We start from the raw sequence: 23,852 nt of genomic DNA on the forward strand, positions 1-23,852 counted from the left end.
ATTTACTGACCTTAAAGGTGTACTTCCTGCTAATGTTATCTGATGGCTGAACTGCTGCTACTCGAAAGCTGAGAAGTGGAATGCTGCCCAAAATGCTTTCTTCCTTCTCATCTGCATGAAGAAAAGTGGAAGAGCGGAGAGTCAGACCTGTGAGTGCATATCCTTTTCACAGTTAACTCATTACTACAGAGCAAGAGACAACCAAGGAGTTCAGAATAACCCTTCATGTTACTACAATAAGAGCTGGACTCTTGAGAGCAACAGCCTCTCCATGTCAAACAAGCTTTGCCCAAGCATCGATCTACCTGTAGAAAATGGTTCTCCTCCCTGGAGCACCTATGTCTATTATTTTCTCCATGTCACACAGGCAAATGCTCTCACACACTTGGGCCTGGATCAGTTACACTGACAGCTCATAATACTGCCTTGTTCATTATTCATGCCCATCTTTCAGCTACACTGCCTGGGAACATGCTCAAGCAGCAGGATGCTGAGAAGCAAAGGTTGAGACTCACCTATAAATAACAATATTTAAGCAATATTGCTGCAAGGGGGGAATTGTTTAGAAGAGGGAAAGGCCACTGGGTGGTTAAAATATTCTCAATTCTCATATACATTTTTCAGACACGTGAAGACTAGGATATGCCATATATTCCACTGATAATCCTGTATTTGTTGTGGCTCACATGTCCATCTTTTGTTCTTTTTGGCTTCACCATATCCAATTTGTTCCACTAAAGGTCCAAAGAAAAGGGTTTTCTTCAGACATTTTGCAACCTGAGACAGAGCACCAAATGGGGTCCCTGCAATACCATGCCATGGCAAGGTGCACAGTACCTCAAGTCAGCTATGCTATGATATGTAAGGCAACAGAAAGTCCCAGAAGTTCCTCTCTAAATTTTGCCAGTAAAAATAAACAAGTTGAATGCTAACCAAAGACATTGTTACTACAATTTTCTGTTTTTTGAAGACACTCCAAACTGCCTGCCTGAGTGACAGCCTCACTCTGCTTAATGTTAGGGCAGGCCTTGCAGAAGGACTAGTGATTGCCCTTTTCAGAGGGAAACAATTGAAAAGAGTGTTGAATATATTGTATATATTAAGTATGTTCTTGCCAGTGAATCTACCCTGAGGGAGAAAGAACTAACAACCCAAATCATCTGTTCCAGAGAAATAAGGGAACAGCTGTACCAAACCTGGCCATCAGAGACATCATGGCACGTGCCACATACATTCCCTTGCATGATGTATAATTTCACAGATTGACCGAGACAATATCATAGGGCAAAGGCAAAGAGAAAAAGACAGATGTGGATGGTTTTTAACACTCATTTTCCATCACATGTGCAAACCAATACTTCAAATGCCACATTTGATGCCAACAAAAAACTCAGGCGAGACAACAAACTCACAAATTCCCACCAAGTTGCCTCTATTTTTTCCCCCTGAGATCTGGTTTATGTTTAAATATTCTGAGCAAAAGGGTCAGCATCAAACAGGAACTCTGTAGAACAGTCACAAGAGAAATGGCAGAGGAAATGGACAAAGATGTCAGTAGGGAGAAAAGAGTTCTTCCGAATGCCATTGCCCTCATGGGGGACTGTGCAGCTGCATTTGTGTAGTTTACAGGCACTCAGATTGTGAGCCCAACTAGTTAGTAAACCACATTTTAACCCAACAAAACTAGCATTGTAGGTCTTTTGTTATATGAAAGCTAGTTTTGCTGGTGTCACATCAGCCTGTTAGCTGATATCCATGATATTACTATGAGATACATTGCAGTCTATATTTGCAGCCATCCATGCCTTGGCATTCCATTTAAAAAAAAAAGATGTGGGCTCAGAATCATTATACTATAATCAAACTGCCCCAGCATATCAAAAGTGAAAAGTAAGGTGTATTTGAATTTATATTACTATTGTATTTTGATAACACTTTAACTGGCATGATCTAAAGTATGGAATCCTTGGATAAATAGTTTGGTGAGGTCCTAGAATGATATAGTTCTATGCTAAAGTGTTCTGGTGCTTTCTACACCAAATTAGAAATGTAGTATCTGAGATCCATCAATTTTTGGAAATTATGGATAAATGAAATTATGAATTCCAGGAGTGCTCAACTATGAGAATGCTATGAAACTGAAATTATGTTGTAGTCTGATGCATTCTGACTCATATCCTAGCAACAATGCTTTTGCCCAATACCAAGGTCACTTTTTCCCCTTCCACTATCCCTTTTCAGAACTTGGTTCTACTACATACCTTTGTAGTAAAAGAGGCAACGATCAACTAGAACAAACCAGCGCTTATTCCACTGCTTCACACCAGAGCTGGCCTATAAAGAGATATTGAAAATTAAAAAAAAATGTCACAACAGACACAGTACTGCACACCAGATCTTGGAAATGTTACTTTTGTGGACTACCACATTCAGAAAAGCAAGGAAGAAGTTTTATCTGTTTTCTATTATGTGTATGAATAATAATATTGGACAAGAGTTCAAATGGAATGCAAACATCTTCTTAGATTGCAAGCCAGCATTCTTTTCCATGCAACAGCTTGTTGGACTCCGAAATAGAGATCTCTTCCACACAACAACATTAATGGATTATCTGGCATTAAATAGTTATTGACCTGTTATTTCCCATCACTCTTTGAATCTAACAACAGCAGAAGTCTGAAAATGGAATGAGGGTTTTGTGATCCAATGGACATGAAATGTCATAATCCTGTTTCACATGTCATAGTCCTGTTGGAGGGGGAAAGACTGGGTTGAACTGAAGGGTGTTTGGTTCACTCTATACTCAGGATTCCACAATGTCTCAAAGATAATTATGTAGTGGTGGTTAAAGAATCTGCTCCTTCCAAAAGTAGCCAATTGGTTTCCTAAGAGATGAAACTTGTATATGAAAAGCATCATAGAATGGGATCCTCTCTGGCAACACAGCAGAGGATATTACCTGTTTGAACAGCCAGCCACTCTTGGTCACGGCAGCACTGGGATTCCTCTTCATGGAATTGGAGCGCTTTCCAAAAGCAATCCCCTTCCTGGAGGAGCGTGAGGTCTTTAGGAAATGGAGGGAAAAGGTTTAGAGAGAGACAGTCTACAGCAATGTTTCTCAAACAATGCTCCTCCAGGTTTTGGACTAAAACTTCCAGAAATTCCAGCTGGCTTACCAGCTGTTAGGAATTGTGGGAGATGAAGTAGAAACATCTGGAGGAGCACAATTTGAGAAACTCTGGTCTGCAGAAACAATTGTCCCCTTCAAAAACAAACAAACAAATGCGTATTTGAAGGTATGCAGTGACTCCCTTTCACAAATCCACAGATAACACAGGCCATTCTGGGAAACAGCACACAAATAAATATAGAATTGGATTAAGACACAGTTAGAGTAGGCAAAGGCCAACCCAGACATTTTGCTACCTGAGACAGAGCAGAAGGTGATACTCTAGGCAAGGTGCATCATATCTAAAGCCAGACAAGTAATTTTGGCCAATTAATTAGAACAATGTGTCTCAAACTGTGCTCCTCTAGGTGTTTTCCAGAAATCCCAGCCATCTTACCAGCTGTTAGGAATTGTCGGAGCTGAAGTCCAAAACACCTGGAGAAGCACAGTTTGAAAAACACTGAATTAGAAAATCCGAAAAGCAATTATCCCCTTTTTTAGAAGCAAGGATACAAGGAGAACCAATGAAATAATTAACTTTTTGCTACCCTTTCATGACGTGCTGCAACTGCTGCTTGAGGCAGCGGTCATATTCTGCTTAATGATAGGATAAACCTTGGGAGTAAAAAATTGAAATCAATTAAACTTCAATTAGCAATTATTTACTAAAGTCCCACTGATTCCAGTGCATCTACTTTGATATTAAGTCTGGATTGGCCAAGTGTTGGACACACTACTGAGGGATGTTGAAAAGTGTGAATCATAAACATAAGATGAATTCAAACCACAGGTGGCAACTGCATGGTCTTCCAGAGTTGTTGGGCTGCAACTCCCATCAATCTTAGCCAATACAGTCGCCACTAAGGAGTATCATGCCATGCAATTCAACATATTGAGGACTGCACATTGCCCACCCATGAAATAAACAAATGCTTAGATATGTATCTCTTTCTGTATCCCTCAGTTAGTCATATCCATCATTTATCCTGAGAATACATATCAACACCAAGGCCATTACAGACAGGCATACCTGTACCAAAGGTTTTTGATGTTTACTGTCAGATGTAATCTGGTATTTTTCTCTGTATCACACAGCATTGTACAATGGCAGGCATTTACAATGCATAATCACCCGGGGGGGGGGGGGTGGAGAGAGAGGGAGAAAACCAAAGCTCTCATGAGATGCTGTCTTTCTATACTAAGCATACCCTGCCATTTGTTCTTTCCTGAGGAGGCTCTGAGACCATAGTATGATTGGATGATTCACTACTGACTGCTGCCGGCCGCTTGCTGGTTGCTTTGTTTGACATGTCCAAGGCAGATCTGGAATTTAGAGGAAAAAGAAAGGAAAGTTTTATTACAGAGAGCCCCAAGGAATTAAATTTACTTCTTAGGGTAGTGTTGTCTCATGCACAGTCAGATATGTGCACACGCGTTATCATAGGTCCAAAGTCATTGGAAACAATGACGTGTCTTCCAGCAGTTTCTGTGAGATATAGTTTACATTGGACAAGTAAACTATATCTATTGTACTAGAATTTCCATTATAGTATATCCATGTTTTTCTTTCTTCAGATGGATTCTGAAGGAAACAGAATGTTACTTGTTTCTATAGATGGCATGTTTATCCCTTCTGTGTCTATTACTCTGTTTTTCTATGCATGACCCATCTATATCCCAAATGGCAATGCACTAAAGAAGACTTACCTTTGCAAGTCAAATTGGTTGTTCTCTTCTGGGATTTGGCCAGTCACTGGATTAAGAAAAGTGTTCCGTCTTTCATTATGGCTGGAAAGAAACAAAGAGGAATGGACTATGCATTAATTGGTTGACTGGTGGCTAAGGATGCATAAAATACTTCTGAATTAAGAATCAATCAAAGAATCCATGTTTTAAAATTATTAGTCACCATCAGACATTGTTTGATAGCAGCTTTCATAAATACACAAATATTGGTCCAAATCTACTTTCCCAAACTTGGCTCCCTCATTCTCTTTTAGACTACAGTGATTATAAGTCATAGCCATTATGATTTAATTTCAGAGATGATTGACATTATAGTGCAAAATATTTGGAGGGAGCCAAGTTGTGGGAAATTCAGTTAAATCAATAATGATTACATTTAACCATCACTGTATGCACAATCTAAATGCTGGTTATCAGTTATAATTGCCTGATCCATCCATCTTTCCAACCATTATTTTCATTTAATTATTGTTTGTATTTGTAAGACATGACTCATAAGAAAAGACAATAATGCTTGGTTAGGGAATAGGAAAAGAAGACCACCACGTTCCAGATGGATGGACTCAGTCAAGGAAGCCACAGCCCTGAGTCTGTAAGACCTGAACAAGAACGTTGCTGATCTCTCATTCATAGGGTCACCATAAATCAAAGTTGACATGACAGCAGTTAACAAAAATGATAAGTTGTTGCACAAATCATACTATGTTGCCTCATTGTGATGTGAAGGTGATCCTTAGTGTCAAATACTATGTCAACAATGTGCAAACTTTAGCAGGTTCTACCAAACAAGTTGGGCTTCAACAGTGATGGACAGCATGCCTGCCATCTGAGGACCAGCCTATGTGGCTGTTCACCAGAAGGATAGTCAAATGGATGAATTGGTGACAAATGATGGTGTAAAATAGTCACTACTTATGTGCACACACACACACACAAACAATAATGAATATTTGTGGTAGTAATGATAACTATCACTTGCTGCACTCATGCAGTCTAAAAAAATTATAAAGGAGAACATTAAAAACCCATGCTGGATGAGACCAAAGATCTTTCTAGTCCAACATTCTATTCACACAGTAGCAACCACTTCTCTATGGAAAAACTGAGTGGATTTGCCTCCCAAATGCAACAGTTGCCTTTGGACCTATATAGAGGCCTTCACTCCACAAGAAGGAAATAAAAAAAGCAACACTGCTGGTTTCAGTGCCATGGAAAAGTTATGAACTGCCCTTATTGTTTTCTTTGAGGCTGACATATCTTACTTATGTTATTGTGAATTTAAACTGGGGAAGTGGGGGTGGGAGAAGACTGGGTCACAAGCTTAGCAAACAAACATGCTATGTTTTACACTTCTTGCTCCTACTGCAAGAATGAGACATTTGCATTATTGTGATGGCATTTTTAAAGAACAAATTAACAATATGTTTTAATTATTTCATATTATTTTTATTAATATTTGAACTTTTTATTATTGGGTTTTTAATTGTATCCCTTTTGAAAGCCACTTTGGGTCTTTTGTTGAAAGAAAGGTAGGATATAAATTAAACAATACACACACACACACAAGTATATAAATTCTGGGCTTTGCAACAAAGGCATGTGCAGCCCCATTGATTTGGTTTAGCCACAGTGAAAGAAAAGAAGAATGGACACAAACAAACGTATTCCCTTCATAATAGACTGCTTATTGCAAAGATAAGAATTATATGGTTTTCCAGCTGTTGCTGAGTTGCAGATCTCAGCATTCCATACCATTGACTGTGCTGGCTAAGGCTATTGGGAAATACTATCCAACAACATTTGGATAGCCACATTATTAAACCGCCCCTGGTTCATTGTGACATTTGAACTTGCCCAGCATGCTAAATGAGGCTTACTCCTGGGTAATTATATCCAATTACTTTTGCCTCAAATACTTGTTCACAGTATGTCAGGGTTACACACAGATTTTTAAGATCAGCATTTTTCATTATAATGATTTTATGAAGTTGGAGAGGCCTATCTTCTCTATGTCATATCTGGACAACCAGCAGTGCATAGAAGAAACACATGAGAACAGAAATAGGAATGAAAAAAAGTCCTATGACTTTGGGCCAGCTGGCTTCATGCATTACATAGCAGCAAGCTTAAATCTTTCATGTGCCACATCCTATTCCTGCACTCACACAGATGCCTGCAAATATATTTGTTGTGGTCAAACGTATATATTTAAATATAAACATTTAGGCATATGCATAATTTTTATTCTATTTCATGTTGAGGAGGGAAAGAAGGAGACATGCGAGCAGCAACAAACATTAAACACATCTTAACTGCCTAGTAGATACACTTTTGTTTGGGATCCTCCTTTGGATCTTCTGATAGCTAAATGCTTTCCTCAAGTGAGGGCTATGTCCCCTTCACTAGGGTACTGTTGTTTGGTGGTTTCCAAGCTTTTCTACAATTCTTCCATCCATCACTTTAAGAGACTGCATTATCTTGCCCAGGGGTCCCCAAACTAAGGCCCGGGGGCCGGATGCGGCCCTCCAAGGTCATTTACCTGGCCCCTGCCCTCAGTTTTATAATATAATATTTTTATATCAGTTTTAATAATATAATATATTGTACATACATATAATATTGATAATAATCTTATGTTATACAATATAATACTAATAGTAATACCATATAATAATATTAATTATATGTTATATATTACATATTATATAATAGTATAGTGGTATAGTTCAATACAGTAATATATAATGCTAATATTGTGTTATGCTAATAATATAATATATTGTATGTACATACAGCTGCTCTGAGTCCCTTTCGGGGTGAGAAGGGTGGGATATAAATGTAGTAAATAAATGCAGTAAATAAATAATTAATTTTAGACTTAGGCTCGGCCAAAGTCTGACATGACTTGAAGGCACACAACAACAACAACAATCCTAATTAACTTGACTATCTCATTGGCCAGTAGCAGGCCCACACTTTCCATTGAAATCCTAATAGGTTTATGTTGGTTAAAATTGTTTTCATTTTTAAATATTGTATTGTTCTTTCATGTTGTTGTTGTTGTTGTTGCACTACAAATAAGACATGTGCAGTATGCATAGGAATTTGTTTGTATCTTTTTTCCCAAATGATAATTCAGCCCCTCAACAGTCTGAAGGATTGTGGACCGGCCCTCGGCTTAAAAAGTTTGGGGACCCCTGATCTTGCCTATAGAAGTTACTGGCAATAAGAGATTCAATCTGTTACTTGTGGCCAGTCTTTTGGCCCTATCCACAAAGGAGCATTGTTCTCAAGAAATTGAAATTGGTCCTTAATTTTGGATGAAAGAGATTATTCACCTTTGCTGTAAATAGTCAAATAGGGCATCCACTCCTCCAATCACCACTCTTCCCATTTGCATTTCTAGACTAATTTTCAGCCTTCAGTGACTATTGAACATGTTATATCCCCATAGGGCTGGTTCCTTTATAAAATGTTGTCCCCTTGAAGTTTAATATGCTTTCTTGTTTTTCAACAGCATCAACTAGACTTCATTTCTATCAGTACACACCACTTGAGTAAATTATACCAGCCCAATCAAAAAATAAATTATTGTTCCTGTGGTTATTTGGGACACTGATGTAGAAAATTGCATTGGACAAACCACACCACCTCTCATTTCTTAGATATGGTTATCATGATTTTCTATGGGTGAACAGATGAAGACCGGCATATGACGTATGTTTTGTGTTTCAAAAACTAAAGCTGATAAGGGAAAACTGATGCCATTTTTGGAATCAGCAAGTCAAATATACCCAGAAACAGATCTAACATTTGAATCACCAAAATATGTGTTGGCCAGTGTTATCAATTGCATGATAGTGTGAAAAATGTCTCTTCATTTCTATCTTCTGGCCATCATATTGAAATTTTCTGTCTAGTGATCAGCTGGGGCATTCAGTTAGGCTTTCCCACTGCCACAACCATAACAGGAATAAAATGCATGTCAGAATGAGAATTAAATTGTGTTTTTATCTCATGTCCATGCACAAAATTTTGTCTGTTACTACTGCCAAATGTGCTTATATCTTACAGGTTTCTAGCTCAGAAAAATCAAGCAAGAGCCCCATTAAATTCTCAGAGCAACCACTACAGTGATGTTCAGTTTTAGCATCTTCTTATACAATTTCAACCTCTGTGGAATTTGTTTGTTTCATATCGATATAGAACAACCTGCCATCTAACCAACAGCATCTGCACTGGTGGATGCAATGAAAAGGAAGTTGCATCCATAATACATCAATGAGGGGTTTATGCAGGCACCCGGGGAGAAAAATCTTGAATTTGAAAGCCTTTGAATTTCACCTTGCCAGTCAAAATAAAACCTTACTTAGGGTTCCAGCTCTGACACAGCTCTCTTCACCTGCACTATTATGAGACAAAACTTGCAAAAAGCAACAATGAGTAGATTGGAGTCATCATCCTTCCATGTTTGGAGCTCAAAGAGGTGGGAGAAATATCAATACAGTCTTTTTTCATGCCTATGTGTTGAAGAGACATCTCTCTTGGATAATGTCTTAAGAGATACAATGGCCACTGTTGATTTGGAGCTTTTGACATTTCTGTGCCATTTGAAAAAGTCATTACCCTTTCACACCACATCATAAAGTGCCATGATTCCACTTTTACTGCCATGTATGCATCCTATGAAATCAATAAGGCACCAGAGCACTCTGGCTGAGAATGTTAAACTACAGTTCTCAGGATTTGAAGCCATTTTACATTCACCCTGAGTGGAAGGTGGGATGCAAGTCAAAGAAATAACTCTTATTTTTGAATGACCATGCAAATGCATTTGCAATCCAAGCAGGGTTGTCTCTAGTTAGTACTTGGATGGGAGACCACCAATAAATACCATGTGCTGCTGGGCTAGCTCTACAGCCAAAAACACCTCTGAGTGTTCGTTCCCTAAGAAAATCCAATGAAATTCATGGAGTCATTATCAGTCAGCAGCTGCCTTAAAGGCTCACATATCCCCTGTAATCACATCCAATGGTAGGGATAGTCCAGGAAATAGAATAACTTTTTTGAATGCATTAAATTAGCACATCGAAGAAAAAAGTTCAGCGCACTTCTGTCTCTCATGAAGTCAAAGGGAATTTTTTTTCTTTTTAAAATGGGAAAATATTCAAAATAAGAGGGAAGGGAAGGGGAGAAACAAAGTTTAAATGGGTACAGTTTATTATTTGATTCAGCCCTCCCCTTCATTCCACATAGCACATAGAAAAGTTGCAGCCTTAGACAACAGAGGTTTACTCTATATGAGTTCAGTTTTTTTCTGCAGAGGATGTTGCTAAAACAAAAATATTAACTTACAGAAGCCAAAATAAATCAAGGCAGCGGTGTTTTGCAATCTGCTTTTCCAGACACAGGTTTTAATTAGAACAAATTCTGTTATCTCAGCCTGCTGGGTTTTATTATTTCACTGTGCCTGCTTTAAAAAAACAGACATTTGTTTGCCCTCTGCCAACACAATGAAGACAAAAATATGATTTTGGTTTCTTGAACTCTGCTTAGTAAAAGCAGTTATTGCAAAGTTGTATATACATTTTAAACAGACTGAACAAGTTTTTATAAAGACATGATTGGAATGAAGATTCTTTACTGTAATTGTTTTGTTCTTCATATCCTCCATTCCCCCTCCCCTTTTTAATAGTCTTGGATTGAGATCCCCTACCATGATCTCAGATATGGTAATGAGGATTTCACTGTGAGTAACACTTATCCTATAAGGTGGCAGTGTGAGATACCAAACCTGAGTATAAAGAGTATCATGACTTAGTGAAATAATCATCTTTTTTCAGAGTGGACTGCCATATTATTTCAAGCTCTTGGAGGTATACCATGTCTCCCAGATTTGCTGTGGAAAGTCCCATGCCTTATCAGTAAAGTGTTGAATCGGCTGTCACCTTCATTCTGAACTTTAAAGAAGTTATCCAAGGTGCTGAATCTTTTTTAGGAATATGGTTCAGCACTTTGGATAGCTCCATTAAAGACTCCATTGCCTTGCTGCTATGGAAGCTAATAGCTCAGCAGGTTTCCTTTTGCTTTCTAGGAAATGGTCCATCCTTCTGGAATACAGAAATCACCTCAAAGGCAATGCATCCTCATTGTTTTATTAAACTTTTCTATTTCTCAATCTATTGTGGCACCTAAACCTAGACCTCAAAACAGAACTAGTTTGTATATTGAAATTTCACATTTTAGAGTCAACTTCCAAGTGTGGTCTTTATCCATTCTTGATCATTCTTGAATTTTCTTTTTAAAAAACAAAACCCCTTTTGTTTGTTTCTGTAACATGTTTTCTGTTAGACATTTATTGAATACCAGCCTTAACACATGCAGGCCTTACCCTAAACTGATCTCTGATTACATGTTTAAATCCAAAGTCAACTTAACATTAGCAAAACCTCCAACATAAGCATGTTTTATTTCATAAAAATTCCTGGAGCTTTTTCAAAATTGAGATAAGCTCTCTCTCTTCGTTTATGTTTAAACATGCCTCAAGACTATTTGGACTATCTATTGATGGATATACATATTGAGTGCTAATGAGTATTTGTGCATTAAAAGTGCACTCCAAAGCAATTAACATATTCTCTACGCATATGCAATCTGCAGCTCCTTTATGAAGACAAAATGCAGTGAAGCTTTCAATAACCAGGTGAAGACAAAGAGCACTGCCACCAAAAGATACTAGTTACATCAGGCGGTTTTGGACTGAGATTATGAACAATTTCCTAGAGCAGATTAAAGGCACTGGCTGAGCAATCAGCTGTAAATGGCTCGACCCATTTTGAAGGGAATGAAAGCATCTAAAGAAAAAATGACTTCAAGGACCACAAATAATATTACACAACAACAGCCTGAGTAGTATGGAATGATGTATGGGATATCATCCTTTTTGCCAATGTGAAAAATTCATCTGATGGAAGAAACAAGGGAGGCTCCATGAAATTCAATGAAAGACCAGGACTTTTTACTGTCTCTCCCAAAGAACAAACATCCCTCACCATTCTGTTGACAGGTACCAGCTAGACTGGTAGCTAAATAGTAGTGACCAAAGAAATGGGGGAAGCAGGCTAGTCAAGGGAGGCAAGGCAAGGCAGGCTGTGAATGGCATACAATGCCCTGTTCTCTAAACCCACTCCCCACTTCATCGCATGTGGCAGCCATTTCCTTTTGCCTAATGGTGGAAAACTGCAAGCTGGGACAGAAGCAGAGCTTGGAAAAATTGTTTTGTGTCATTCTCTTTCGGACTACAATTAGCAGAATCTCTTGGGGTGGCTACGTGGCAAAACTGGTCAGAAAACTCTTTGCTACTGCCAAAAAATAGCCAGCAGCAAAAGACAGGAGGTATCCTGTCTTTCCATAGAAAAGTATGGGTCAAGACAGCTGCCTAGCACTTCCTCTCATGTGATGAGGTGTGGGGAAGCCAGGATGGTACAGGACATGGAGAAATGGGTCCCCATGCTTCCTGGGTGGGCGCTGCCACAATCGCCACGATTCCGGTGGTACATGTGAAAAGGTCCTAAGGCTATAGCAATTGTAACAAAAGGAAACAGGCAGCAGTTGTGCTTCCAACCTTTGAGTAGAAACAGAAATAAAAGGGACACCCTGGAATGAACTAAAACTTTAAATAGTTACGTAAAAGTGGTGGGGTCAAATATACATCTTCCTGTGACATTATTTTGGCCTTCAGTTGGCCTTCAACCAGTGCAAGAACATCACAAGACACCTGCCTATTGACTTCAGACTTGCCTGATCAAATAAAGGTCCTGTCGAAGCTGTTGATTAATTTCTTGTCAACCCCTTTGTTTTTTATCTGCCTGCCTACTGATGCTTGAACCCAATCTGTTCTTGCATAGTTTGAAACATCTCTGTAGAATCTGTCTTACACAATATACATGCTTCAAAAAACATACAACGCTGGTCTACACATACTAATTCTATATATGTGGCATTTCTATGTTGTTTTTTCTCTGTCCTGAAATTTAAAGCACTATTACTCCAAAGTCATTGCCATACAGAACTAAGATGCTTTCCTAACATTAATAGATTCAGATAATGAAATATCAGCACTGCCCAATGTTGCAATCATGTTCTATGCCCTAAATTTAGTGTTGGATTATCTTTTCATTTGTCTGTGGTGGCCTGAAGTATAATGAAGAATTAAACAGAGAGTTCACTTGTAATTTCATAATGTATATAGAATGTAATTCTGCAGCATTTAAGAAATAGGGCCCCTGTTGTTGTTTGGCCAATTGTAGTTTATGCACAGAAGCCTGCAAATGAAAATGAAAGTGTCTCTGACTTGGTAAATAAATAATATCAACTTTCCCTAATTTAATATTTGAATTTAATATTCATGATGAAGAAAGAAAATGGTAAAGTTTCCTGGTGGTAAAATTTACTGTGTCAAAAAGCAGTAAGATGGCCAGCTGTACCCCTTGGACAATGTCTATTTCTCCCCTATTTTTTAGCCTTCTAGGACTAAGTGAGAAAAATTCAGACACATAGCCATGCTAGTCTGGAACATCAGGGATGTTGTAGCATCTTAAGACTGAAAGAATGAAGGCAGCATAAACTTTCATAGATTAAGTCTATGGTTATGCTACCAATTTTATCCTCTCAGTCTCTAAGGTGCTAAAATAGAGGAGATGAGATACACAATATGCAGATCCCAGGATACTTACACATATTTGTGATCTTGCCTAGCAAGAAAGGGTAGAGAGAAGCACAAGAGAATTTCAGAGATGATTCTGGAGATCTGGAACTTTATAGTTCAAAAACAGAGCCTGCACATGGTATTCTTTCTATCTAGGCTGGGTGTATGTGACTGATGTTTTTAGCTTTACACAATACAAACTAGTTAGGGGGGGAGAAGTTCCTCATTCATAGAATCATAGAGTTGGAATAGACTACACTGCCATCCAGTCCAACCCCCTGCCATGTAGGAAAAGCACAATCAAAGCACCCCTGACAAAAGGCTATCCAGCCTCTGTTTAAAAAGGAGCTTTCACCATGTTTCAAGGCAGTGAGTTCCACTGTTGTACAGTTGTTATTGTCCGGAGGTTCTTCCTAATATTCAGGTGGAATCTCCTTTTCTCAAATTTGAACCTGGTTCTAGTCCCCAGGGCAGCAGAAAACAAGCCTGCTCCCTCTTTCCTATGGTAGCCTTTCAAATATTTAAGCATGGCTATTATGTCTCCTCTCAATCTTCTCTTCTGCAATTTACATATGCCATTTTCAGAATTATATGAAATCTATCACCCTTTGCAATCCATTGTAAATATAACTGGTATGCTACAACTCAAAGAATCCCATAGCCAGCACAGCCAATAGTCTGGTACTGTTCCATTATCCAAGCAGAAGCCAAAAGGGGGCATTAGACAGGGAAGGATAGTTAATTTTATAATGGGGGGGGTGTTTGAAGGAAAACAATTTCCCCTGTTTTCATTGGTTATTCTCCCCTCCCCACTTCCCAATTCACAAACGAGGGTTGTTTCCATGATGACAACATGGGCGGGGGGGGGGGGGGGAAGTAGGAAAACAGGGGGAAATTGTTTTACCGCTTCAAACATCCCCCACTCCATAAAATGGACTATCTTTCTCTCACTAGCACCCCCTTTTGTCCTCCACCTGGACAATGGAACAGTACCATATAACCTTACCAAGGCATGATGATAGGTGATCAAGACCTAACCCCAAGTGATGTAGGGTTTCACCTAAAAGTCTAAAATAGCATTAGCTGAGATTATTGTATTACTATGTTTATATAGCTGGGGTACAACCCCATTTCATGTTTTGTTCTCGCCAGCTTAGGTAAGAAAATGACATGAGTTCACATCCCAAATGAAACAAAGTTCAACTGTGTACAGTGTTCCCTCACTACTTCGCGGTTCACTTTTCGCGGATTCGCTGTTTTGCAGTTTTTCAATAAACTCTAAAAGACTATTAGAAATCATAAAAAATTACAATTTACAGCCTGAGGAAGGGAGGAAGGAGAAGCCAAAGGGAGAGAAAAGGAGCCCAAGCGGCAATGGGGGGGAGAAGGAGGCGATTTATCAACACACAATTGGTGAATAAAGACTTAAAATAGTGTATAACTACTAAAATAAAGTATAAATAGTAAAATAAATATAGTGTCCCTACTTCACGGATTTTCACTTATTGAGGGTGGTCCTGGAACCTAACCCCCATGATAAGTGAGAGAACACTGTACTCAGGATTGAGTTTATCCTACATTGAGGTTTGTGTCCTATACAAACTTAACTGGGAGTAGGTTATATTGAATTCACTTTGGATGGAAATACTCAGTACCAGCTGATCACTTCCATGTAGGTTGATGAATTTATTCTGGGTTTTAACCCAAACTTTAAAGCAGCTAGGCAAATTGCTGTACCCATTTTAGGAGAAGGACTCAGCACCTGAGCTAATACCTTTAGCATTTGAACTAAAACGCAGAATGTGCATGGAAGTCAGCAATTGCCTTTGGACCTTTGTCTGATTAAACGTACACAGGATTGCTCTGTAAATGTACTTAAATAGAAGGAAGAAAAGCAGACTATAAAAACTGCAATAATAATAAGGACAGAAATGGTTGTGCTACTGTGACTGAAAAAAGAAAGAAAGAAAGAAAGGCAATGAGACATAAAACAGAGCAGTGATCACTTCCTAAATATAGACTCGAGCCAAGCTAGCAGGATATGTCCTATGGAAAGATGAGCATAAAGTTTAATTATGACAGAGCTAACACAGCTAGTACAATGATGAAATAGAAAAGTGATTTGTACCTGTGATGGTTCCACAGTTACATCAACTCAGAAGCTCATGTTTAATGCCCACTCTTCATACTCCCAAATACAACACTGTTTGAGAACCTGCAACTACATATTTGTCACTTGTCCCCCTTCCTTCTATTAGTCTGTTTCTCTCCCAGTATCAAAATCTTCAAATATTAGGTTCTTGGGGCCAGGACCCATTTTTTAAATTAGATTGTAAAGAACTGGCCATACAGTACTGTTGTATTACTATTACTGAGAGTTAGGGCTTATATATAGTCAATTTGCTTATTTCTTATTGTGGCACAACAAGGAAAGCATGGCAAATTCAAATTGTATTCTATCAACTGGATTTTTGTGAGGAAAGGCTTCACTTAAGTCCACTGTACAGAGCCTTTAAGAAACCAACTTTTCTGGAGCTGATGCTGGTGTTACTGGGAGTTTTATTTGTGAGTATGTATTGACCACAGGACTCTTCTTAACACCTGAACTACTTTGTTTTCTGACCTGAGTCAGGAAAAGGAACCTTGAATCGATTTAGCCAGAGGCAGGTTTGCCTTTATGCTCAGGCTGCTTCTAGCATCCTTTGTAGTTGTGTGTGATATCTGCAGCTCCTGCTGGCACACCTCCAATTGCCTCCTTCTCCTCTCTATTTCAGCTTTCAGGGTTCAGCCCTATCACAAGAAAGCCAACTTTTCCCCAGATCCTCCTTAAATTATTTCCTCCCCAGCTGCCGCCTCTCGCATAGTCCCATTACACAAACTCCTGAGTTAAGCATCTGCTGCCCTGAACACTGCAATGCAGCAGTCACCGACCAAAGTAAAATCCCCTAAGCAATGAGAAAGAAATACAGGAGCCCTTTCCTGTCCCCAACACCCAAAGGGGGAAGTGCAAGGCCGTGCGACCCACTATGTTTCTATGGCTCTGCAGCATCACCGTGTATCCTACCTGACCCGGCGGTCTGCACGAAACTTTAGCATGGTGGCAGGTCTCCGGTGCAATCCTCACTCGCACAGTCAAGTCCCTGGAAAGGTATCTCTCTGTGTGGGTAAATGTAAGTCCTCTTGGCCTGTTCCTCTGTGGCATCAGGAAATGTGCCATAGTGGAAAGCTTTGCCCTGGCAAGGACAGTGATGTGATGGTTTTATGCGCTTCTCCCATCTTCAACTTCTGTGTTCCCCTTGAGTTCAGGGAAGACAGCAGCTGATCTTTCTGCCTTTCTGTTCTGATTTCTGGGCAGGAAAGACAGGCAGGGAGAGGCGGCTGCTCTCTCTCCCTCTCTCGAGGCACCAGGGTCTATCTAACCTAGTACAGCCTCATCATTCAAACAATGCTTCAGCCTCACATGCAGCAACAGAAGCAGCCAGCAGGCATGGCAAAGGCGGGGATAGAGCAGGCTGGAGGAGGGAGAGATTTTGAGCTCAGTTCTCCCAAGGAGAGGAAAGGTGAAGGATATATGGACACCGGACACCAGCACACATCCAAAGGCTGAGGCGTGCACACTTGTGCATACACAGAGAGACAGCAGGTAGAGCGGGAAGCAAATTGTGGTTCAGCTTGACAAGACTGTTTCAGAGACAAGGGCTTTGCATAAAAGCTGAAGGTGAAGAGCATAAAATTGGTGGCATTTTCCTTAGTGGAAGACCCTTCAGTAGCTTAGCACTACAGTTCTAGCAACTCTGCCTAACTGATCTCCTATGACAACAATCTACATAAATAGACCAGATTATCAAATAGATACAGTTTACTGAACATTGATTTTAAAAACTTTTCTCCCTACAATCTAGTGTGGATTATATGCTGCAGTGCTTAAAAGCAAGAAAATAACATTACAAATTCACCATACAAATCTGTGCTCATTTACAGGCAAGTTGGATAGATTTTTGCGGATGCCTTTCACTCAGGTTTCCTATGCAGTCTTCTTTCTTTGTCCATTCCTGGCTCCTTAATATTTTTTCAGTATCAAGTGGCCACAATGTACATCTGATATTCCTTTCAATGCCAGTTTACTAGGCACTATTCAGTTTTGAGTACAGTAAATTATTTGAAAGCCACATAAATCTGAAAAATTTGGTATCTTTATCATTTGGACACTTTGATTGCTCTTCCTCTGGACCCAACCCAAAAACATCCTGATCAACTCTGATTTCTGATATTACAGTGATATTATAGTTTACAGCATTACATTCCTGGGCTGTTTTCCCACCTGCAATGACATCCCAAACGACATCATAATAAAGCAAACTAAAAAGGACAAAAATAATAAAATCAAAGGAGTGATATTAATATATAAATATATATATAAACAACAAAGCATATACAAAGTAGCATTTATTCTATTCAGTCTGAAAGGTTTTAAACATGGAAAGGTTTAAACTGATTTTCTAAATGCCACTGTGAGTTATAGTTGATTAGAGTTAGAATTCAGGCAACCTAGACTTCCCAAATGTCATAATCCTAGACAAGGGAAACCTGATGGTCAGGTCTTATATACATTTACTGATGAATAAAAAGTATGTTTGTATGATGGTTTGTGCATTGGATTATGTCTCTGGAAACTAGGGTTCAAATACTTGCTCAGTCATGAAACCACCAGATGACCTTGGGCATGTCACACCTTCTCAACCACAGAGGGACAGTGGCAAACTGCTTATGAACAAATATTGCCAAGAAAACCCTAAAATAGGGTGGCCTTGGGGTCACCACAGGTTAGAAATTACTTGAAGGTACACAAAAACAAAAAAATACTGAACTCATTGGAACTTCTGAATAAAGATGTGCCAGTTCTATGTTATGCAATATACCATTCTGTTACTGGATCAAAGATTGAAAGGCATTTTTGACTGTAACTTTTACCATTTCCCAAAATATTTTTTCAAAGTGTGGAATGGATGGGGGGAACTACCCCCCTCCCTTAACTGTTAATAAATTTACATTGTAATGCAGTTCTAACATTTTCCGCAATATACCATAAATCATCCTGTGATCTTCAAGTGCAATAGTTTTCTAAAGTATTTGCATATATAAGTCTTGATAGTAAGCTTTGAAGTTTTAAAGTTTTAAATTTCCTGACCCTTAGACCTGATGTGTTTGTGCAGGACTGTGTCCCTCTTCTTATTAGCTGGTCATTGACCGTAATAAAGTGAACTTGAACTTGATAGTAAGATATGTCTTCACTGTAGTAACAGAGGCCTTCATCATTTATATAAATGTACTGTCAGTTTGTAGGACCGAGTTAACAAAAAAACCATTGGAGCAAATGCCACCAAATCTGGCCACAATACACCAACACATCCAAAGTATGACATCCATTAAAAAAAAACCTAAACAAATACACAGGAATGAACATAAAAAACCCCAAACCAAGATTAAGTAACAGCACATACGTGAAAGCCCACCCTCCTGAGTGACAGAAGGAAAAATGCACCAACCATCCATAGCAAGCTGGCCGTCCCTGCTGGCACCAACTGAGGCCCAGCCATGGAGTCAGGCTGTGGCTCGGACACACACTATAGAACTGATGCAGTAGGCCCCACTTTTAGCTCAATTTACCCTTAGCAAAGATGGCAGCTGCGCAGCTGCTTTCCTTCTTCCCCTCTTGGGGGAAAAGGCACGTGTGTGCCCCTAAGCAAGATGGCGGATGGCTGTCCTCACCCCTTCGCAGCTGCTATGTGTGTGCTCCTCTTAAAGCTCACCCAGGAAACTCACCCCTGTCCCTTTTGGGTCAGGCCTCTTCTTCGGGACTTTGACCACCTTGGGCCCCACATTGACCGACAGACCAATGTTTTTCACATCGGTGGCCAGGACCATGGTGAGTATCAAAACTTTCAATTCAAATTACCAAGGGAAGATGTTTGGGAAAAGATTTCCTGCTGCACCTCTGGCTGCGCCTTGCCTAAAACGGGCCCCTCTCTCCCACCTTGATCTTTGCAGAACCTAAGTTAGCCTAGCAATTTTGAAGGCTGTTTCTCAAGACCTCTTTGATGGCTGGGAGTTGTCATTTTCCTAGGCCTGGGGACTCTTCTGCCCAAGAATGCAGCTAGAATAGAATACAGCCCAAACTTTTCATGTTCGGTGACATGCCAGGGGCTACAACAGGCCTTCCAGGTGTTTTGGACTCCAACTCCCATAATTCCTAACAAACAGTAGGCTAGGAATAGTGGGAGTTAAAGTCCAAAACACCTGGAGGGCCCAAGATGGCCCATGTTTCCTGTCTGGAATAGTATGCACACACATATATAGTATAACATATATGTATCATATAATCTGAGCTGTTAGAAATTGTGGGTGTTGAAGTCCAAAACATCTGGAGGGCCCAAAACGGGAATTCCAGACAGAAAACAATCAGAGGCAGCAAACGCCTCCCAATACAGGATTCCCCTAGACAGTAAACAGCCAGACCTTGAAGCTGCAAGGCTATTCAATGCTAATCAAGGAGATCAATTGCAACCATTCACATCTGCCTCAAGCAGACAAGCATTCTTTCTACCACCATGGATATTCCACAGATATATAAAGCCCTTTGTTACCCAGTTTGTTTAGTACTGAATAGCCTTGCAGCTTCAAAGCCTTGTTGCTTCTCATTACTTTATTTGCCATACCACCAGACTACGCCACAGCAATGCATGGATGGGCACAGCTAGTTCTTTTTACCATGAATTTTGGAAAAAAAAAATCTGACATTCTTTCAAATAATATTAAAAGCATCTAACAAACATGTTAAATTCCAACATTGCAAAACCAAAACAAGACCAATAACAAAACTGCAGCAATAAAATCATTCATCAGAAAGCAGTGAATTATTTATTACTAAAGGAGCTTTATTTATTCATTTATTTCCCATACTTATATCCCACCTTTTTCACCCCGAAGGGGACTCAAGGCAGCCTCACAACTGGCAGCAATGCCTGACATACAAATTCCAAAAATGCAATTACAATTAAAATCAAACATTAAAACATATATTATTAAAAGAACAATTAAAATCACGCAAGTTCAAGAACCAAATCCAAAGAAGCAGCCACTTGCAAACAAAGGTCTTGTGTTTAAGCACATCAATGGAAGGTCAACAGCACTGGAGTATGGAACTTCCATCTCTGTGTGGCACCAATTCTGCTCCAGGTTTTATTTTGAATGTCAAGCAACTTATATAAGGATAACTTCTTTAAATTTCAGACCAAAACCTCAACTATATTTCTCACCCCATGGAATGGAAACCAATAGTGATGGATATAAATCTTTATAAATGTCATTCTCACAGGCAAAAACATTTAATTCTACCATTCCTCCATGCTGCAAGAGAGGCCCCAAAAGCTGCATGTTTTTAAAGGACTATTTATTTATTTATTTACAACATTTTTACCCCGCCTTTCTTACCCGAGGGGACTCAAGGCAACTTACAACAACTGGCAAAATTCAATGCACCAACAAAATCAATAAAAATCAACAATACATTTAAACAATTTACAATAATTAATAAAAACACATTATACAAGCTTAAAAACATATAATTACTTAATTCAATTCTTCCAAAAACCTTGCATGTAGACCTTAATTCAGACCATATCAAATATAATGTTTACTCATTAAATGCTTGTGCACAAAGCCATGTCTTTATGTTCTTCCTAAAGCCCAAGAGAGTCAGGGCTTGCTGGATGTTACTGGGGAGGGCGTTCCACAGCCGGGGAGCCACCACTGGGAAGGCCCTGTCCCTCTGTGAATGAGTCCCTATTCACAGTTTGGGACTCATTCAGTACAAAAGATGCATAGGTTTTTCTACAGAAAACTTTTTCTGTATAGGAAAGAGCATTTTTATGTGCACAATTATTATTTACTGTACAGAAAACATTTTTTTGAGCAGAAAACTTTTCTTTAGTGCAAAATTAGTCCTGAACAGTGAAGACTCTCATCTCTCTCACATTTTTCTCATCAAGCCTTGTGGAAATTCAGGAAACCCATTTTTCATCAATCAGTTGAAAATTCTTCCTATCCCTACCACCAAGCTCTGTTGGTGAACAGAGGATAGTTTCGAAATACCAGCATTGCATTTGTCTGAGCAGTCCTCTTTAAGGGGAAAAGCACTGCTGGCAATTCAGTTTAAAGTAGGAAAAATCACTCCTAGATATTTCTGCCATCAATGCATCCAAAAGCAGTGTCTTGTTAAGTAGCACCCTCACACTGTGAGGAACAATGCAACCCCATCCAAAGCTGGGTGTATCGTATCCCTTGACTGGCTTATTCTTCTAACTGACAAAGTTGCAAGTTTGGAGAAGATGTTTATTGAGAAGTTATTTCTCATTTTCTTTAGCCAGTATAAATCAGCAATAAGGCTGGCTGGGAGATTCTGGGAATTATAATCTAAAGGGTAATATTTCCAAATGCTTCTTCTCAAGGAAGACCTTGTTTATCATTTGAAATACCATTATGTATCAAAAGTTGGGTATGAGGTTCTAACAACCTTAGAAATTAGAAAGAAAGCATTAACAAAGCATGAAACATATCAGGCAGCTATAGATACATTTACCCAAAAATTGTCTAGTAGTTCTTAACACATACAGTATATTGTAAAGCCACCAAATTAATATCAGGAAGTGAATTAATCTATCTCAGACTTTGTCTTTATAAAATATAAATTACTTGAAATTAAATAAAGCAAAATAGATATAAACACCCTTATTACAATGGCTGAAAATGAAGTTGCGATAGAAATTAATTAATGAGACACATTTCAGAGCCTTTCTTATACACTATCCCTATTTGTGTATTTTCAGTAATATGTCAGGAAGGAAACATACTAGCCCCTTCCTTCATTATTCACCATGGAACAGTTGGGATCAGAGAGGAAATACACCTGGGGGCCATTCCCACTGCTGTCATAAAATAAGAATTATTCAACTGTATGCTGATATGTTTTAGTGAGCCCGATAAACTCCATCTTGACAATTGCTTACATTTCCCCATGGCTTGTATTTTTTGCTAAGCTCTGTCATTTCTACTATGCTAAAAATGCTGTTAATGCAATATTATTTGTCCAGGGCCAATAACCAGAAGGCATTGAATACAGTTGCAGACCCTGAGAACATCTGTGTAAACAACGAACAGTATCTGGATACATTCTTTACTGGTCACATAGACCAAAGATAAGGATTGCCACATTAGATATTGCTGTGGCGCAGGCTGGTGAGCAAGCCAGCTGCCAGCTGCAACAAATCACTCTGACCAAGAGGTCATGACTTCGAGGCCAGCTCAGAGCCTGTGTTTGTCTTGTCTTTGTTCTATGTTAAGGCATTGAATGTTTGTCTAATATGTGTAATGTGATCCGCCCTGAGTCTCCTTCGAGGTGAGAAGGGCGGAATATAAATACTGTAAATAAATAAATAAATGTGCGTTTGGTCGTTGTCTGGGGAAATTTGACATTCTATAAAATACTGGTGTTTGAAATAATCTATTTCAACCAGTATTGTGAGTAGATTGGACTGGAAGCTGTTCTGGGAGTGGTAGATCCTTTGGTCAAAGTTATTGTTTGTATCTGTTTTCCTTCCTGCTCAATTTCAGGGCATTTTCCAGCTCTGTGTTTCACTTGGGAAATACAGTAGGGTTTATATTTCAGTCCTACCTAAATTATTCCACTTCAATAATCATGACCCCATCCTGTAGAATCCTGTGATCTATGATTTGGTGAGGCACTATAACTCTCTGGGTGGGAATTCTAAATACCCCCCCCCCCCTAAACTGCTAATCCCAGGATTCCATAGTACAGAACTACAGCATTTAAAGCAGAATAATTGCACTATAATTTTTTAGTGTGAATAGCTCCTGAGAGGATTTGTAGTATCCTTTTTATAGGTCAACAAGTGGTAAAGAGAGAAAATAGAAAAAAGCACCTCCCAGAAGCCAGAGATTAACACTGCCTCCAGAAACCGGAAATGAAAGAAGCCTTGCCATTGTTTATGTTTGTGTGCCTCACTGTATCTGTGATCGTACGGGCATTGCATGTTTGCCTATGTATGCAAATACTGTAATCCGCTCTGAGTCCCCTAGGGAGAAGGGCGGAATATAAATAGTGTTGTTATTATTATTATTTTATTATGACACAGCAAACAAGATAGATATGCT

General features: G+C 39.2%; 1 protein-coding gene across 17 annotated transcripts in view; it reads right to left on the minus strand.

Moving 5' to 3' along the window:
• Positions 1 to 23,852, minus strand: part of plekha6 (pleckstrin homology domain containing A6) — a 260,994-nt gene that overhangs the window by 62,891 nt on the left and 174,251 nt on the right. For 16 of the 17 annotated variants that reach the window (XM_062978516.1, XM_062978522.1, XM_062978532.1 and 13 more), the window contains 5 exons: positions 4,877 to 4,957; positions 4,378 to 4,492; positions 2,960 to 3,064; positions 2,262 to 2,334; positions 11 to 111 (listed from right to left, as the gene is read on the minus strand). In XM_062978516.1, coding sequence (XP_062834586.1) covers positions 11 to 111; positions 2,262 to 2,334; positions 2,960 to 3,064; positions 4,378 to 4,492; positions 4,877 to 4,957 — 475 coding nt within the window. Of the gene's footprint in view, positions 1 to 10; positions 112 to 2,261; positions 2,335 to 2,959; positions 3,065 to 4,377; positions 4,493 to 4,876; positions 4,958 to 16,686; positions 17,028 to 23,852 lie in introns of those variants that run through there. The other variant, XM_062978528.1, reaches the window with a different exon arrangement.

Source organism: Anolis carolinensis, chromosome 4, assembly GCF_035594765.1.
Source record: "Anolis carolinensis isolate JA03-04 chromosome 4, rAnoCar3.1.pri, whole genome shotgun sequence".
Classification (NCBI taxonomy): domain Eukaryota; kingdom Metazoa; phylum Chordata; class Lepidosauria; order Squamata; family Dactyloidae; genus Anolis; species Anolis carolinensis.